Below are 20,814 nucleotides of genomic sequence, written 5' to 3' on the forward strand. Positions count from 1 at the left end.
TTTCCTCATCAGTAAAATGGAGATATTAATAAATGGCACCTACATCCCAGGTGCTGAGGAAAAAATAAAATGATATTTGCAAAGCACTTTGCTAACCTTTAAGTTGAGCAGCTGAGTGGTACAGTGCATAAAGCGCAAGGACTAGAGTCAAGAAGACCCGAGTTCAAATCTGTCCTCAGACACTTACTAGTCATGTCACCCTGGGCAAGAAACTTAACCCTATTGCCTCAGTTTCCTCATCTGTAAAATGAGCTGGAGAAGGAAATGGCAAACCATTCCAGTATCTTTGCCAAGAAAACCCCAAATGTTGATTTTTTTTCAGTCATGTTCAACTCTTCATGGCACCATTTAGGGTTTTCTTGGCAAAGATACTGGAGTGGTTTGCCATTTCCTCCTCCAGCTCATTTTACACATTTAAACTCATAAAGATAAAGCTACCCACATAAATGGGCATTTCATTATTTTCAACCATTTAACTTTGCATCAATCACAACATATTGGTTGCGTTTTTCAAATTATACTTGCAAACAAATGGAGGATTATCTTAAACAGAAATATCACACATTAGACCATTCTACCAACATGAATAAAACAAATTCTGATGTTTATGAAATTCTTTCAAGTTCTTTTTCTTATCATTTATGTATGTTAACTCTGGCTCATTTAACTCCCAGTAAATCCAAATTCCAAGTAATCCCACAAGTAAAGCTATCACTTTTATGATATCATTGATCATCTTTAAAAACAAAAGATTAAAAAAATTAAAAAATAAAAAAGATGAAAAACAACAATATATATGTTTAGGACCGGTAGGCAACATTATTTTAATCATAACAGTAATCCCACACTAGGATTTTGGAATTCCAGCATAATGAGGAAACACATGGATTTCCAATAGCCTCTAGAATAGTATGTCTCATTCTTTAAATGGAGGCTAACAAATGCTATACATATTTTCAATGACAGCTGATCTTCTTATCTAGCATCATCTCTACCCTTACACCAAGTCCCACCTGGAATAATAGCTTATTTTTCCAAGCACACCACATGGAAAGCAGAGGAAAGTATATGATCCTATGACAACCAAGCCACAGTGGAAGGAGCATCATGATAGTCTTTTTACATGACAAGGACAGCACCTACACTCATCCATTAGTAAATAATGATTATCTCCTCTCACATTTCTACACTGTTTGACAGCCTACAAAAACAACTTCATCACAACCACCCTTTAAGATAGGTTGCACAAGTACGTATTCCAATTCTGTGTATCATTATCATCATCATCATCACTGGAGAGGTGGATAGGACCTTAAAGATCATCAAGTCCAACTCCCTTATTTTTCAAGTGAGAAAAATAAGTTTCAAAGAGGTTAGGACTTGCTCAATATCACACACTTGCTAAGTAGAAAGGAAATACCTGAACCCAGGCTTTCAGACACCATGTCCAAGGCTATTTCTACTCATTGTTTTGCAAAACTGTCAGCTTCTCAAGAGGATAGGTAATAATTTTCCAACTGCAGGGATTAATATTAATACATTCCTTAATGGCCAGTAGCATGTTAGAAGGGTCTTTAAAAGGATGAATGGGGAAGGAGAGACTTCAAAGAAAGTCAGTTGAGAATATGAGCAAAGAGTAAATAGGAGAAAAGGCAAGGAAGGACTAGCCTCTACTATCCTTAAAACTCCATCCAAATTTGCTGGTGGCCACCCCAGTTTGCAGTTTTTGGAACCATACCACCATTTCTTCTAATGCAAATCATTTGTCACATATCCAAAGTCACAGGATCTCAGGACTCCACTAAAACTCAAGAAGGCATTAAGGCTACTACTATCTAACCTCCAGACAGACTTACTCAAACCTCAGTACTCAACTGCCTTTCTAGTACTTCTAAATCCATTTTAAAATACAGTAAAAAATACATATATAATCCTCCCTCTGCTCTTCATACAGTGAAATGTTTGTATTTTTTATGACAGTTAAGTTGACCAAAAAAAAGGGAAAACATTTTAAGTGCAATGAAACTCTAACCTAAGCAGTTGTCAGTCAACAATGAGGTTACTTGTGTAGCAAATTTTCTATATAATACAGAGAAAAAGAGATGCACTAATACTTGTGTACACAAGCAATGGACCTGACCCACAGAATGCCCAAAGTTTGTAATTTTAACAGTTTTAAAAAGCAGCCCTTATATTTGTTTGGCTTTCTTATGACCATTGGCTGTTCATACTCTTCCCTCTCCTAGTTTTGTTTCTCACCTCTGACTTTTTAGTCCTTTCATTAACAATACCTCACATCTGTGTAAAGCACACAACAGCTTCACTGCAACAATTCCCCCAAGTAGTCCAAAAGACACTCCAGGATGTAAGAAGCCAGTAGCAACTAAGATCATGCAATATATCACTTGTCCTTCCTCAAAAGAAAAAAAATGAGTTTAATAGGAGGAATAATGCTACTTCATAATTCAATTCCAGAAATTAAAATAAAGGCATTGTTGCAAAATAATTTGTAAATGATCTGAAGACATCGGTCTTAAAATCAAAAGATCAAGATTAGAATCCCAAATAATGTGACCCTGGTACAGTCACTTTCCCCTTTCTAAGTCTCAATTTCCCCATCATTAAAGTGGGTGGGCAGATGGCCTAGTGGGCCTGAAGTCTAGAATACCTAAGTCCAAATCCAGCCTCAGACACTTATTAGTTGTGTGACCCTGGGCACGTCATTTACACTGTTTGCCTCAGTTCCCACAAGTGTAAAATGGGGACAGTAACCCCATCTACCTTGTAGGGTTGTTCTAAGGATCAAATCAGATAATATTTGTAAAACACTTAGCACAGTGCCTGGCACATAATAGGAGCTTTATAAATGCTTATTTCCTACCCTTCCTTTCCCCTACCTAGGTTACTGAGCTGTTATAAGAAAAGTACTTTGTAAACTTTGAAGCACTATAAAATAAATAGTAAAGTGAAAACAGCATCAGGAGAGATAAATAAATTCCAATCATCCGTACTCTGGACTGTATCCTTTTCTCATATATAAAAAAGAAGGAATCAGTGTTACTTGATTTTTAAGTGTCGAATTTCAAAAGTCTTGCACTCATTTCAAAGAAATACACTCTATAAAGGACATATCAGGAAGCATCAAACTTATGAAGAGAAGTTGAAACAATATGATAAGTTATGTTCCTTCAGTCACTAATGAGCTGCCTCTTCCAGGCAACAAGATGGTGGGAAGTTTTTACTTTAATTTAATAGCGTATCATTACTTCTACAAATCCATGATCTCATCAATGTGGGTTCTACTGCCAAGAAAACCCATCCATCCACACGTTCTCTTCAGATGCAGTTCTTGTTCGTCTCCATGCACAAATCCTCCACAAATACTCTACCCAATGTACTAGATGCCTTCCTTTTAGGTCTTTTTAGTACCTCCAGGATGGAAGGATGGCATTCGGCCTGTCTAGCTGTTGTTATAATAACAAGAATAACAGCTGACATTTAGATGACAATTTGTGGTTTGCAAAACACTTTGGATATGTTATCCCAATTGATCATCACCAAAACACCTGTGAAATTAAGAGCTATATTAACCACATTTTACAAATAAGGAAACTGAAGCTCAGAGGGGCTAAATGACTGGGTCAGAGTAACAAACGCAGGCAGTAAATGGCAGAGGCCAATTTCTAACTGAGGTCTTCCTGATTCCAGAATTCTCTCCAATGCAATATGGCTGTTGAAGATGCTTTTAGGATCATATACTTCCCTGATAACACAATTTATGCCACTTTTCATATGCAAATAAAGGAACTGGCAGAGCATTTTTCATCCTGCACCCAAGGGCACATTTTATTAAATACTTGGTCATATTCTCCTGTGTTACCCCTGATAAGCATAAACAAAAAAGATGTGCCAACATCTACTGAAGACAATGAAGTAGCAAAATTCTAAGAACTTGACAAGATCCACCAAACCAACTCCACAGACATTTTGATACTCAGTCTCTTCAAAATAAAGGAAGAAACAGTGAAACAATGAAAATTTTAGAAAATATTTAGTTCAGGAATTAAGAAAGTAACAACCAAAAGCTTGATTATCCAGAAAGCTTACACTTGTAACCCTCCAATTATATGTAAGAGACCTGAGAAAGTCCTGGGCATGGCCAACACTAAACAATACATATCAAAAAAAAAATGTAACTGATTATACCTCAAGAGAGAATAAACGACTGAGTCACTGGCATGAGCACCCCTTCTAAAATGCTATTTGTGTGCACTCATATCATCAACTACTTAGTGCAAAGGTTAAAATCAATAATAAATTGGGTTAAAAAATAAAAATGCAACAATATATTTCTTGAAATTACAGCAACATTCACTTATTTCAACAAGCTCAACTCTTAAAGACAAAAAATAAATAAAAGTAAGGACATTGACATCAATTATCACCATTTCTTGTTTAACTGATAAAAAAAAATACTACAAGAAGACTGAAAAGCACCCTGGAACCACCTCAAATAACAAGCTTAATCTCTTTGCCAAACACAGAGAGACAGCAGCCAAGGGCAATACCACTTGATTAGGGTACCAAACTTATTTGCAAGTAGAATTATCTCACAAAAGGAATAGATGGGGACCCTGCAGAGAAAGCATGAAATCTAACTAAGTCAGATCCCAAGAACATCTATATGTAAAACTGGAAGGAGAATAGCAAATGTATCAAAATGAAATAAACTTGCCAAACTTTCTATATTAATGCCCTTTTCACTGGTTAGGGTAGATAGCATAATTTGGCAGACTAAGTAGTTTTTCCTTCCAGGTTATCAGGGTAACTATCACTATCCTAGAAATGTACCCCCTGCTGCATTGGAAAGAGATATGGATTTGTAACTATAGGCTCTGGGTTTGAATCCCACCCATGCCTTGTTACCTACATGACCTTGGGAAAATCACTTCTGCTCTCCCGGGCTCAATCTCCTCATTTATAAAATGAGGGAGTTGGACTAGATCACCTCAAAGGATCTCTAAAGCATTAAATCTGTTTTCTTGGTCAACACTGGAAGAGCTATCAGAAAGCAGTCTGATTTCATTCACAACTGCTAAAGTCAATGCTACAAAATTCTGACTATAGAAATGTCCATTTTTGTCAGAAAAAATTCTTAAATTTTTAGGGAAAAAAATAATTGTCATGTGATTAAGTTTATTAAGATCATCATCTGATATTTTTCTTTAGGATTTCTTCTTATGAGGAATCAAGAAAATATGGGGTAGTACAGACATGAAAGAACGTTTCCAAAAGGTTAACTCTTACTGAAAGTTTTCAACATCTGTGACCCTTATTAAGGAGAACCTGTGTGGTTACTATCTGACTCTGCACTGTTCAAAACCTAAGGCTAGAAACACAGAGGTGTGCCAAGGCATTCTTATCAGGCTGCAAAGATGAAATATAGCCACCCATTGTAAGGACACTGAATTGTATTCCCATGATCATGAAAATCTTTAACCCTTCAGTTATTTTGTAGAACTCATCCCACAATAGCATAGGTGCATTTTCCTAATTAAATATAAGTTAATCATTCAACTTTCCTCAAACCAAATACTGAAATATCAGCCACCCTTCAGACATACTGTTTAAATATTAACCAGCCCAATAAAAAGCCAATATGCATTCCTTCATATCTACTTCTTTTGTCTGAGCAGCATTTTTCCAGACCTGTAATGAAGGAGGAGAGGTACCAAAACCAATATCCAGCTCTAATGGATTTTCATATTATTCATATCCTGTGCAAGAATACATCAGGAACCAATAACCTAGACATTTCGCCTTCTCATCTGCAGGTGTTTCTATCTCTAAAAAGAGAAAACTCTACTTGGAATAGAGGACAAAACTGCTGGGGGGAAAATCATAGTGAGCTAGACTTCACATACCAGTTGAGGATAAGTAATGTTGATTTTTAAAAATTCAAATTTATATTAGAAATGAGTTCCACGAAAAAGTGTGAAATGAAAATGTTAAAGCAAAAGTCAATATGCCAGTGTACCGTCTCCTTTAAAAAAATAAAGAAAATCTGTCAACTATTTACAAAATATCACTATGTATAATGATTCCTGAGACATGAACTTGATACTCCTCTCTCATTTGTTACCTCTGAATAAAAGCCAATATCTGAATTTAACAATAAATCCCAAACATATTTAATCATCACCATCCTTAGAACAGAAGGTGTTTGTACACATCACAGGATGATAAACAATTCTTTGCACTGAAAACAAGAGCACTTGTTACCATGTGCTACTGAAGAAAGCCAGCTATTACTTACACACACACACACCATGCATACTTAAAAGGACCAGTACAATTCATGCTCAATATTCCAGTGAACCAGCTAGCAGAAACCATTGAATTCACTGCTGCTGCTACCAAACATTTCCCAACACTATAACCATTGTCTAAGCAATTCAGCTATTTTTGACTCTTCAAAATGTCATTCAGAATGAAGCTAAAAACTTCTTGCTAACATCTACTCTAATGTCTATTCTTTTATTCTAATAACTGAAATAAAAATAATTGACTCAAGGCTAAGACAGAAAAATGACCTATTTGGATTTCCTTGCAAATTTAGTCATTTTGTCGTCTAGGTTCAGGGTTGTTGTAAAATTGCTTTCTGAAGTCTCCTAGGTAGCAAAGCAATGACTTCTATTTTTAAGGATTGCAAAAAAAAAAAAAAAAAAAAAAAAAAGAGAGGCAGACTTGCTAAATGGTTAGAGTCGAGATGACTTGAGTTCAAGGTCAGTTTTGCCATTACAGAGTGAGTGACTCTGAACAAATCACTTAACCTCTCCGTGCCTCCAGGCAACTCAATTATGCTATAAAATGAGACCAATTGATGATCTATATTGATGAAGAAGTTCTTACATGAAGAAAATCAGATGTCTAGACCAAAAAAAATGTCAAAAGATAATGTTAAGCATTTCTCCTAAACATCATCCTAAGACCTATGGCTTTATATACACCTAGGTACTACCACAGCTAAAGCACTGGATTTGGAGTCAGGAAGACCTGAGTTCAAATCCAGTCTCGAAAAATTACTAGCTGGTAATCACTTAAACACTGTCTGCCTCAGTTCCCTCAACTGTAAAATGAGAAAAATGATACCTACCTGCCAGGGTTATTGTGAGGATAAAATTAAATATTTGTAAAAGAACTTTGTACTGTTTAAATAAATTTTCTAGTATTAACAGCACTAACAAGTTCACAAAGTTATGAAGTATTTTAATATATATACTGTCTTATTTGTCATTGAGCATGCAAGTATTGTTCCCATTTTACAGATGAAGAAACAGGAAGGTTATATGACTTAGCCTATGCAATATACTCAATAAGATATCAGAGTTGGGACTTAAATCCAATCTAATTATTTTTCTATCTTTCTGATAGACTAACATAGGATAGAAGAAGGAGTGTTAGATCACTAAGGACTTGAAAACAGCAGACTCTGTCATAATTTACATGCATGTACGTATGTACGTATATACGCAGACTTTTAATGGCCTTCACACTACCAACAACCTAAATATGCCCAAAGAACAGGGAATCTAATTGTTTCATTATTCTGCCAAATATAGAACCATCTTTCATAAAATATATCATAAACAAAAAGTATTAGGTCATACTTTTTTATAAACACCACCATAACCTTTCAAAAGCACATAGCACAAATTACAAAAGCAAAGAAAATATATTAGAAGGGCAATTTTTTTTTGTCAGGGAAATTATTTTTAGAAGTGCTTTTATGGGAGATGAATGGTATAGCTAAACATCATCAAGAGTATATGAAATAAATAAATTGGTCACTAGGTTATAACCTCCCAAATCATCATTTAAATGTATATTACCATGCCCCCCCAAAAAACTGTCTTTCAATTTAAGATTCAACTATAAAGAGTTTGGTTGAATTTTCTGGTTTCTAGGTTAACAACTATTTACAGAAAAATTCACCTTGGGACAAGGAGAAAGCCTGAATTAGGCACTTAAAATAAATGGTGATATCTACTAAAATAAAGTATTTTACTGACTGTGTGTTTAATATTGAGAGATATTATAGGAAAGAACTACCTCTTTAATTAAAATTACTGAAAAAAGAGTTCAGTAGAAATTAAGTTTAAACCAATATCTTCTGCCATATTTCATCATCGTCATTATCAATAACCATCATCATAGCCAACATTTATATCCAACTTACTATGTGCCAGGCACTGTGCTAAGCAATTCAAAATTATCTCATTTAATCCTTACAACAACCCTGGGAGGCAGATGTTATAATTATCTCCATTTAACAGATAAGAAAACTGAGGCATACAGAGATTAAGGGGCTTGCCCAGGGTTACAAAGCTAGTAAGTGTCTGAGGTCAGATTTTAATTCAGATCTTCCAGACTCCAGTCACCTAGCTGCCCCAATAAATAAATTTAATAATTAATCCAAAGTGGATACATGATCTTAATATTAAAAATCATACCATGTTTTTTAAAAGTAGAGGAGAAACAGATAATAAATCTTTCACAGCTGTGGATAAGTTATATTATTAACCAAATGGGGATAGAAGTGAAAAAAAAAGATTAAAGAGATAATTCTGATTATATGAAATTGAAAAGCATCTATACAAACAAAATCTATGTTAAGAAAAGTGGTTGAATGGGAATTGGGGAATTGTATCAAATTGTACTCATTGTATCAAATTGTATCAAATAGGAAAACAAATCTTTATATCAAATTTCTCACATAAATTCTCAGATTTAGTATCCAAGATCTATAGACAACAACATATAAAAGCCATTCCCCAATAGATAAGTAGTCAAAGCATACGAGCAAATGTTTCTAGAAAGAATCGGCAAACTATCACGGTCACAGGAAAGTATTTTTACCTTATACCTAGCACATTATATAAGATGATAAAAGATGTGACTAATCCATGTTGGAGGGGATGTGGAAGATAAAGCACACTAGGGAAATGTTGATGGAACTGGGGATCAGTACAATCACTTTGGAAACTAATTTGGAATTATGCAAATAAAATGGCTAAAATGTCTATACCATCTGATCCAGGGATATACCCCAAAAGTAGAATTCATTCTCTCCCCACTCCCACCCCCATGCTTCAAGCATGGATTATTGCAATAATCCACTGCCACAAGCTTCCCCATTCCAGTCTATCCTCCACTCACCTGTTAGTAATATTCTTTAAACACAGGTTTGTTGAGTTGCATAAGTATCAAAGCAACAAAGTTACCAAAAATTCAGTACTTTTGTTCACAGGTAATATTACCTCATGAGGCTTGTACCTTGCAATTCTCAATCTTTGTTCAAGAATTCACAAACAAAAAAAAATCAATGGGATGGCCAGATGTATTGCAATTAATATGTAAGATATTAGCCACAGCAAAAATCCCAATAGTTTTCTAAAGCAGATTAGAAACAACATATATAATAAGCACTACTGGCAGCAGGGCTGATACGTGCACCCTGGCTGACACTTCAAGGAATGACCAGGAGCCTATGGACACCTACTACTCAAAAGGTCCTTCTAAGTGGAAAAGAAGACTTTCAGCTGTACAAACATATGGCACTTCAGAAGACCTGGTTTTCAATAACATTTTTATTTAACTCTGGAACATACACAAGATTCCAAATTGACAGAATTAAGGATTACAAGCTGAATATAGGTATAAGCATTAGCACTTTACAAGTCATCTTCCCATACTGCCCTGGGAGGTCTGCTTTAATCCTCACCTGGTATGACCCTTTCCCCATTAACTTAAATATCAGTTGTATATAGCTTGAGCCCCCAATCTCCTTTTTCCAAAAAAAGCTCTCAGATATGCCAACCTGGTTGGAATTTAAATGAATATTTGTAGGGACTGATTTTGTGGCTATTCCAAATACATAAAAGCCCAAAATTACTCAAATCTTGTAAGGACTACATACATTTCTCCTAATTGTTTATAAACCAATGAATGTGCATTTTTACCAATTTCTCTTTTGAAGAGTTTTTTTTTAATGGATAGGAGCAGTAATTGAGGGGAAAATACACTTAATTCCTTTCTTCCACTATCCTAATTTTTATGCTTCTGTTTGAACTAAATTTTTCCCAAAAAAATTAACCTATTTTCTCATATTTTTCAAGAAGTGTATTAGCTTTCTACATAGTCCACACGCTAATTCACATTTCAGAAATTATCACTAGAAGCATGTTAAGAATATAACTTGCATGTGCTAGCCTATAAGCATTCTTTAAAAAAAAAAAGTAATCCATCTAAGAAAGAGAAACCATCACAATTTCTTTGAATATAATCATTTCAAACACAAAAGTTCAAAAACTAAAGTTATAACATTAACTTTGTGGTCATAGTAGCATCTAACATTTATAAAGTGCTTTAAGGATTGTGAAGTGGCATATACATCCATATGGATGAATATGTGTACATGTAATCTCATTTGAACCTAACAACAACCCTATCAAATAGGTACTATTATCCCCATTTTAGGGATGAAGAAATGCCCTTTACGTGTACCCTTGAACCTATTCCATCTCATCTTTTAACGTATTCCCACTCTCACTAATCTTCAATCTCTCCTTATCAACTGCTTCCCTACTGCCTACAAGTATACCTATGTCTACCATATACCATCCTCTTTAAAAAAATCCTCTTCTTTAATTGGAACATAACCATTACCTATCATCCTATACCTCTTCCTTTAACTGCCAAACTCCTTAAGAAAACTGTCAATAATGAGTACTTAGCCTCTCCTCTCATTCTTGTAAAGCTTCTGCAATCTGGCTTCCAATCTCATCATTCCATCCTTTTTAACTTCTCTGCCGCTGATACCTTTTAACCCGGACATTCTCTCCTCTCTAAATTTTCATGACACTGTTCTCTCCTACTGGTCCTCCTATATCTGTCTGACTTGCCAAGAGTTATAGAGCTAATTAGAATCTGAGGCATAACTTGAACTCAGGTCTTAAATAACTCTATAATTGGAAACATTAGCCACAATGTATTTTTCTCTCCAAAATATGAGAGAGAAAATAATGTGTATGCTACCTCTTTCCAAACTGCTGAATTGCTGTCTTACTATATATGGTACTATATAAAGTAAAAGTTCTATCTTATCACCATTTTATTCAGCTTTAACATAGTTTTTCAATAAATTCTTGCATATTGTAAACTATTTTCAATGACGAACAGGAACAATGGCAGACGATTCTAAACATCAGGTGAGTTTTCTTTTAAATGTAACTGACTTTCCTATGTTTCTCTCCAACAAATTTACCTTCCTGTGAATCTCTGGTTTGTGATAATATTAAAATTACTTTTCATTCTTTAACTGTATATTAATGAAGAGAGTCTAATAATGCCTGAACATACGGAGAAGTTGGCTTGAGGTTAAAAATTTTTTGTCAATAGTACACAAAATGGTCAATGCAAACAAGGATTTATGACAATTTTGCTATATTAGTACTCTCATCACTCTATCTGTCCTCCTCATCTCATTTTCAATTTATTTCTTCCCACATATTCTTGGCAGCTATTCATTTCCTTTGAAGGTCCTTGAAGACAGCTCTTACCATATACTTCCTCCTGGGGAGGAATAATACACAGGCAAGATGGAGTTTATCTTATTCCATAATTTACACCTTAAACCACAAATCACTTTATAATAACCACAGACTTACAAAGTTCTCAGAGAGAAGTGTAACATGAAGGTTGTATAAATATCTACCATTAGCTATAAAACCAAATCTGCAGAGGACCAAAACAAAGGCTCAGCAAATCAGCTAAATGAGCTAATGTATTTTATAAGTCAAAAGATCTGCATCATAGGCTTATCCACAGTCACATCTTTGCTATTATGTGTGATGTCATAATACATGCTAAAAAAAAAGTCTTAGTTTGACAGATTGTAAACCTGGCCACCACTTTCCCTTCCCCTTTGGGACAAGCCATCAGAAAAGATACAAGACTTAAGAGACTCCCTTCACCCACTTCCCCCTCCCTTTCCTTTCATACAGCTAAATCAGATCTCCCTTAGCCCCTTAGCAAACAAGTAGCAAGTGAATATGCATTGATTCTCCTCTAAAACTAGTCACTTCTCAGTTACCCAGTCATCTGATGGGGGTTCCCTTACAGCTGTGGGTAGATTGGGGTTTGAGAGCATGGCTACAGTGGTGACTCATTCTTGACTACACTTTCCTCCCTCCAAATCAAGGCCAATATTGAGTCATCTTTGAATACTCCCTTATCCACATCAACGAAGTCAGTAAGTCCTCTCCATTCTTCACAACATTGCTCAAATCTGTACCTTCTTTTCTTTCATATTGCCACTGTCACTATCTAACTCTCATCCTCATCACCTCACATTTACACTAGCTGACACCAATCAAATATCTCCATCTCACCTGTCTCTCCCTCCTCTAATATATCTACCACAGATGAATAATGAACCTTCCTAACAATGTCTTTTGCACTATTCACCTCCCTAACCAAAAACTTGCAATGGCTCCTATAGGAAGTTCAAATTTCTTTCCATATATGATTCAAGACTCTCCATAATCTGATCTACACTTTATTCTGCTCTTGCTGGTATAAACTGTGACCAAATCGTCATCTTTAAGACCATGACTGCTGCTACCTGGAATGTCCTCTTCTTGTGACTCTCCACTTAACATCTATGACTCCTTCAAGGACCATCACAAGTCCTACCATCTCTATGAAGTTATTTCTCACCACTCCAATCCTTCTCTGAAATTTACCATGTTCAATTCTGTGTCATTTATTTGACACTGAGCATATGCTCCCTTGTATTGTTTCTTCCCTTTTTAAATGTGTATCCTTCCCACCTCCTCCCCCCCTGCTGGGTCTTTTAAGGGGAAAGATTACTTTATAACTCTGTATCTCAAGGATTTGGCACAGTATTTCTCATATACTCAACGTTGTATAAATGTTTGCTGACTTTAATAGCAGGTGAAAGAACCAAGTCCATGAAGTATCAATCCAGTAGTACAGGCACAAAAACAAAGAGGAAGTTAAACAGGTATATCCATCCATCTGGTCTCCTGAGTTACATCTGAAGGTCAAGAACCATGTCTCCCTTGCATATATGTCCAGTGCCTTCTACGTAGTAGGGATGCAACAAATGTTGGTTGATGAAAGGAAACAGGAGGAAACAAGCAACCAAGATATTTTTCATGTTTCCACTGCATTTCTGCTGGGGCAATAAATTGGTGGATACAACTGAATATTCTCTACTTAGGTACTACTCTAATACTTTCTCATACCATAGAAGCAATCTTCGGTTCTCCAGAAATGCGGGAACAGAATGCAAACTCCAGCAGGTACTATCAAGGTAGAAAGTCTTTGAGTACAGGCCAGGTTAAATATCATAATATGATCACAGACTTAGAGCTGACACCTAAGGGACCTTAGAGGACATCTAGTCCAACCCCCTGGCTGACATTCAGAGAGAATAAGTGACCTGCCTAAGGTTACACACTGTAGTAAGCACTAGAGACAGGATTTGAACCCAGGTCTTCAGGCTTCAAAGTCAGGGCTCTTTCCATTGTATACCTTATTGGGATTGTCTTTAGAGGACCAGCTTAGCTATGTTTAGAGTAGGGGTTCTTAATCTGTGCTTGAGGAACTTGTTTTGATTTTTTAAAGTTACATTCTGATAACCATATTTAAATAGAATTGGTTTCCTTTCAATCCAGTGTATTTTATGTGTTTAAAAACATAAATTTAAGAAGGGGTCCATAGGCTTCACAAGAGTTCCCATGGAGTACATACGTGTGTACATACACACACACACCTGCTTTAGAGAATCTGATCACCGCAGTACCTCTTAGAGATGTAGATTGCAATCTTCATCGGGGAAGAAGCATAGAGACTAATTGAACGAATTCCATTGAATTATTGAAGAATGATAAACTCAGTATTCGGGCACCAATGATTTCTAGGGTCATAGAGGTAAAAGAAAGTTCCAAAGCAATCTAGTCCAATGTCCCCATTTTGCAGATGAGAAAACAGAATTGCTCAAGGTCAGTGAGTAGGAGAGTTAGGATTTGAATTCCCCTCCTTTAAGGAAGAGACTGTTTCACTTCTGTCTTTATATTCCCAACTCTTAGGTCAGTGCCTAAGACAGAGTAGGTATTTAATAAACACTTAATGACTGATTAATTATAGCTGATCTATAGCCAGTACTTAAAGCTGAAATAAGTTTCATCAGGAATTTGCTTCAATAGAATTAATTAGGGCATTCATTATGTTATTCTACTGAGAACCATGTGTTTTTTTCTTATAAAATTCTTTAAAATGTCTGTATTAAATTCTTTATTAAGATTTTTCTTTAAGAAATCTTAAATGTTTGGAATTTTTTTTAAGTTATGAAAGTACTCCAAACCAGATTGGAAAACTTATCATATGTCATCCTGGAAACATGAAAGTCACTTTCTGCAAATCCAGGTATTGAGTTATTATGTAGGGATAGACCTGACTTAGTTGTGCTAATCCACACTACCATGAAGGGCATCCTTATCTGACATGTTTTTAAGAAAAATGAATAAAATAAGGAGAAGAATAGGAGACAAGCAAATAAGCACTAAAACTTACTTTTTAACTATTAAATAAAATGTTAAAGAAAACCTAGAAGACTTATGGAAATTATTCAGGCTCTTGAAATAGTCCCTAGCTGCAATGGCTACACTTTACATAATGCAAAACAAACTACAATTCACCTGCCAACTTGGATATTCTATTAAAGAGCTGTTACAAAGAGTAATTAATGATGATCATAACCAAAAAAACCCCATATTTTCTTACTAATCATAAAGATGTACAGTAAGAGTATACTGACCATTCAGAAACCTGAGCACTTTAATGAATCTTTAAAAAAAAACTAACATCTCTTACTCCTTCAGCTTTTAAAAATTTTGTTTCACAGTCTGTCACTTGTCCTTCAAGAATATTAGTTCTGAGTGTTAAAACTTTATTAATTCTCATTCATACCCATCCCCCCAAAAATGCAGTATGAGGTTCAGGGGAAAGAGTTCTTTTCATTAGTAGCTTTGCTTTGTAAAGCAAACATTTGTACAATCCCCCAACACTATTTGATTTCTAATAGAAGAATGACATTAATGGGTATTCTTCAGAGCTTTGGGGCAATAGCTTGGCTGATGCCATGTTTCTGTTACCAAAATCTGAATGTCAGAGATTAATTTCAAAAGTAACATAAATTGTGTTAATATTATCTAAAAGCTTAATGAATGCTGGTCTTTGAAAAAGGAAGGAAATGTGTTAACCTCAAATTGCATTTATCTATCCATGTGCACTTCCCACCCCTACTCACTAAACTTAAAAAAAAAATCTTACAGGATAGATTCAAGGCTCAAGACCTCAGACATTTTAATAAAATGTCATTTCCATCAAATAGCTGCAAAATATTTACCAGTGATCTGTGTGTTACTTTCCCCCACTAAACTTTTACAACTATGAAAACAGTGTGGTGCATGTCATAATAATCTTACACTTCCTTTATAAAGAAATAATATAAAGAGAAGTCAGGTATAATGGTGTTCTGCAACTCTCCAAGACTAAGTTGCTGAGAAGGCCCACCTGCAGTAGTAGAAGTAGAGAAGAGTAATCCAGGAATTCCCACTACTAATGAAACCACAGGGCTAATTCCTGTCCCTATCGAGTAAAATGGTCTTTTAATAAATTTTAGAAAAAGTAAGGAAGAAATGATAGTTGTTATATAGTTACATTGTATTTGAGGAATTTTTTTCTTCATTATAAATTTAATATCAATAAAAATCATTTTTAAGATAAGGGTGAATGACCTCATCTTCATTTTTAGTCCTATGTATAGTTTAGTTTGTAGGTAGCTGTTTGTATATTGTCTCTATTAGGCTGTGAACTACAAGGTTTGTCTTTTGAAATCCACTGTATCCCCAGCTCTTACCACAATCGCTAGTAATAGGTTAGGGAGAGTTTTCAAATGTTGACTGACTGACTGACCTCAACTAGAATTCTACAGCATTAAGCTTTGATTGAATTCTTCCTGTCCTTTTTCTACCACCTCCACCTTCAATTCAAAAAGAAACTACAACTAAGTACAATTTTACCAAATCCTAAAGAAAGGCTTATTGCTAGAATTATAATTTCTAATAAAAATTCTCCATTGAAAGACTTGATGATCTGTTTTAGGAGACATGTCCTCAAATGCTCAAGGTAAAATCCAGTGTGAATTCCATCTTAAATACACACATTCTAAACAATATAGCAAAATGACTTTCCTGATATATTCTTAAGAAATGTAATTTCTTTGTTGTAATTTGTTGTTGTCTCATCACACCAAAGAAAAGGGAAATCTAACTCCTAAGCAAGGCAGTCAGATACCATATGGAAATGGTTCCAAGAAAGTAAGCAGTTGAGATGGCTTCATGGAAGACCTTTTTTAGCAAGTAAATTATTTAAGTTTTTAAAGTAACACTCCAATAGAGGTAGTCAAAATCAATCTTGGGGTTCTCTGCCCAACAAAACATCTTTTGAACTGTTCTAGAAGCCCATGACTCTATATTTGTAGCAAGCATTTCTGACAGAGAGAGGACACTGACTCAAGCGGCAAATCTGCTTGTGATTAACCCATCACCCAATCAAGAGCGCCCAAAACACTCAAAACCCGCCCCCTCCCCCATCTCCAGAAGGAGGAGGGGAAAAAAAGGTTCTTCAATTCAACCCAATTCATATATATTTGAAAAAATTCATCTTTGAAAAAGAGAAACATAGTCCAGGAAGAAATCTATGACATTTTTTTAATATACACAAGAATTAAACTCTACACACACATAAAGTCCACATTTCACTCCCTCTGCCTCCAGGGCCTGGAAGAAGTGGGAGGCCTGGGGCTGGATTTCAGCTGTTTGCAGTAACTATTGCCCAGGAAAGAGTAATCAAAGTGAAAGCTTTCATGGCAGTATTTAATTTAGGACTCTTCCTCCTCTTTTTTTTTTGAAATCCCAACTTGGCTTTGTGGCGCTCTAGAAATGAGTTGAAAGAACCTGAGCACGAGGTGAAATACATCTTTCCACAACAATCCCAGTAACCTAGGGTCGCGCGCGTGAGCGCGTGCACACACACATACACACATATACATACACACATACACAAACAGAGCCATGTTGCACACTGCAGCTTGCGGCATATACTGTTGTGGCTGTGTGTAATCAAGACCGCAGAAGGAAAAATCAGAGACTCACACTCGGCCCTCTACCTCCGCCCTTTAAAAAGGGGTGGGGGTGGGGTGGGTGGAAAGGAGTAATCCTAACTTTCTTTTACAAAGAAACTGAACAGCTGGGGAAAGAGGGGAGCCCCTCACGTACACACACACATACACACACCACAAGGAAATGACAAAGAGTTCAGGCTAAAACTCCTCAAGCTCTCAGCTTTCCCCCCACCTCCAAACCCCCAAATACACAAGCGAAAAAAAAAAGCGCCCAGCTGGATGGTAAGAGTGCAACAGCAGCCGTCGCCGCAGCCATATTCGGTTAAGGCTCTCCAAAGCCCGACTCCTCTCAGAGGCAGGCACACACACTCACACTCACACACACGCACAAATACACACACACTCCCTGCCCCCAGGCCGGGACAGCCCAGCAGCACTAGAAACTTTCCAGTCTGTCAGGCAACTCTGGGGAGTCTAGGAGGAGGTGGTGGTAGAGGCAGAAGGAAGGAGCACGTCGGTAGGAGCGACTCGAGTCTCTCCACTCGTCTTGCCTCCATCAAGCGCAAGCCCCCGGGTTTTGCTGGCTGCCCCATACTCTTTTCCCGGACCCTGCACTTTCCCTGCCTCTCCTCGGTTTCCCCCTCCTTCCCCTTTCCAGGAAGCGCCATATTGATCCCGGGCGCCCTCTCCTGCGTCTTCCTCCCCCTCCTTCTCCCCCCCTTCCTTTCTCTCCCTCCTCTCCTCCCGTTCCACTCACACACCCAGCCCTCGGCGAGCCTCCCTCCTTCTCCGCCGCCCGCCTCAGCCTCACCTTGGCGATGGCCTTCTTGTAACGAGTCACCGCTTGCTCGATGAGGCTGGAAACTTTCATATTCCCATCTCCACACGGTACGACCACCCGGGTCCGGCCGAAACACACGGTCACTTTCATGCTGCCGCTGTCGCAGCCGCCGCCGCGGTCCCTCTGCTCGGGTCTCTGGGCCCCCCTCCCTCCTCCCCAAACCCCCTCCCCAAAGCGACACCCGGGTTGGAGGAGGAGGAGGAGGAGGAAAAGGAGGAGGAGGCGGTGTAACGTCGCCGCCCAGTGCAATGTTGTGGCACACAGTTGCACGGTGTGTGTGTGTGTGTATGTGTGTGTGTGTGTGAGAGAGAGAGAGAGAGAGAGAGAGAGAGAGAGAGAGAGAGCGAGCTGCGGGGCTGAGCCCGGGGGAGAGGAGGGGTCGGGTGAGTTGGGTGGGGGTGGGGGAGGCTGCACAACAGGCGCTTCCTGAGCTCAGCGGGGAGAGCCGGCGAGCGCTTTAGAGGAGCCGAGACGCGGCCGGCGCGGGCGGCCCCTAGGCTGGCATGCTCCGCGCCGCGGCGGCGTCGGCGGCGGCGGCTGCCTCTCCCACTCGCTGGCTCCCCAGCCCCGGGAGGCTTGCTCTCCCTGCCTCTAGCCACCTGTTCGGTGTCTCCTGCGCGCTCCTTCTAGGCGGCGGCTGCTCCTTACTGCTGCTCGCACCCACTGCTGCTCTGCGAGGAGGGAGGGAATGGAGAATGGGGGGAGGAGGAGGAGAAGGAGGAGGAGGAGGGACGAGAGGCACAAAACACTCGCTCACATGCAGAAGGGGAGAGACCAGAGCGACTGACTCCCCTCCATGGAGGAAGAGTGCATTGCCTCGGCCCCTACCAGACTAAGTACCCGCTCCCCTTCCAGCACCCCTTCAGTGCAGGAGCAGGGTGGATGGGAGTGGATGGAGTGCTTGGGAAATTGTAGGCTGCTTTTCCCTTTTTTTCCCCTTTAAGCCTCTCTCCTCTGCAGAGTTGGGGAGGGGGGAAGAGAACTACAGCTGCACCTAGGAAGCAGAGGTACCGACTACGGATCTAACTAGAAGGGTTACCGGTCCAAGCAGGAACTTCCTATAACATCCTGGAGCCTGACTCCAAAACCCCTCTTTTCGCCAGCACCCCAGCCCTACCACCTTTCTTTCTCCTCTCCAAGAGATTTTCGAAGCTCTGCTCCCTAATTCACGCTTTCCCCTTAGGGGTTTTTTCTCTTCCTGGTTGCCCAGGCTACCCAGTTCTCAGCACGTCTTTATTTTGTCACTTTTAAATCCCTTCCAGGAACCGGGGTGTTTCATGATGAAATGCCCTGTGCCTCTTTAAGAGTGTGTGTGTGTGTGTGTGTGTACGTACACATACACATATATTGTGTTCTGCAGGAGAGAATGTTTTTAAGACGTTCTAGCCAGTGGATCATGGCAGAGATGCTTAACTATATTGCACAGACCTCTCTTCCCCACACTGGGGTTCTTTCCTCCACATCCAGAACCACTGGCCTCCAGGTAGTCATGTCTCTAAGTCTTTCAGCAGCAATCCTGCCGCTTCAGTGCAAGGCCCTAGCAGGCAGTTATGCTGGGAGAGCAAAAATCAATCTTCTATGATTCCTGTTGGGGGAGGCATTGGAAGCTTCTATCCTGCCCAAGTCTTTTCCTGAGGTTACTATTTAACTTAAAAGTTTCCAGTGACCCTGCCTTGACCCCTTTCCCCAACTTTAATACATAAGATAGTCAACGTCAACAATTCCAGTGCATTTTTTTAACTGCAATATAAACAATCCAAGTACAAATCTATGAACCGAATGTACTTGAAGTGCCTTTAGGGAAAAGATGTGCAAAGCCATCCAAATGCTCTGCTAAACCTTCTCCTAGCCACTTAAAAGTCTGGAAGAGACAAGAGCTAATGTAATATGTTACTCAGTGATATTGAGACTTTTTAAAGAGCATGGAACACATTCAAGAATATATGGAAACATTGTATAAAGCTCATCTTTCAGGCTTAGATACGGGCTAGGATTTCTTAATAAAGAGGATTTTGTTTTAAAAAGGGCAAATATACCAGAGGAGATCTTTTTGTGTCTGTCAGAAGCTATTACAATTTCATTTTAGCCAATTGTTACTGGGAAACGTCCAGGGAATTCTCACTTCCAAGAAGCTATTGCGTGAAAATAAGAATATTCAATATGAATATAAAAATAATTTCCAACTTCTGGATGTTACATCCAATTTTACAACTCTTTACCAACATACTCATTTATCTTCCATACCAACTTCTAGAGATACAGTAACATGATTTTATATAGACATTAGCAGAGAAGTTAAATAAGTAGCTCAAGGTCACAAAGAGAGCTAGAGGCAGAGACAGAAATAGAATCCAGGTTTCCCACCATCTAGACACAGAAAAGTTTCGTTTGCATTACTCTCTTATTTGTCCACAGCATTAAACATCTCTAACAATGGGGTTTCTAAGGTATTGGACATGACACAGACCTTACAGAGAAAATGTTCTTGTTTCTCCTGCAGCTGATTTGTTGAGGCTGATACTTAGGTGGAATTCATTATGTATTACCAAGACCTAATGCACCTGCAGTGGAAATAGCCTAATAAACTAGAGGTAGTGAAAATTTGAGAGACAAAGCATAGTTCATGAATGCTTGTGATTGTTATCCCCTTTGTTTTGTTTTGTTTTTCAGTAAGTTTGGGGGAAATGTCCCAGTTCAG

At 38.2% G+C, this 20,814-nt stretch overlaps 1 protein-coding gene across 10 annotated transcripts in view; it reads right to left on the reverse strand.

Moving 5' to 3' along the window:
• Window positions 1-18,399, reverse strand: part of PARD3 (par-3 family cell polarity regulator) — a 721,872-nt gene extending 703,473 nt beyond the window's left edge. For all 10 annotated transcript variants that reach the window (XM_036761384.1, XM_036761385.1, XM_036761380.1 and 7 more), the window contains exon 1: window positions 18,087-18,399. In XM_036761384.1, coding sequence (XP_036617279.1) covers window positions 18,087-18,206 — 120 coding nt within the window. In that variant the 5' untranslated portion in view covers window positions 18,207-18,399. The remainder of the gene's footprint in view (window positions 1-18,086) is intronic.
• Between the last annotated feature and the right edge of the window lie 2,415 nt (window positions 18,400-20,814).

Source organism: Trichosurus vulpecula, chromosome 5, assembly GCF_011100635.1.
Source record: "Trichosurus vulpecula isolate mTriVul1 chromosome 5, mTriVul1.pri, whole genome shotgun sequence".
Classification (NCBI taxonomy): domain Eukaryota; kingdom Metazoa; phylum Chordata; class Mammalia; order Diprotodontia; family Phalangeridae; genus Trichosurus; species Trichosurus vulpecula.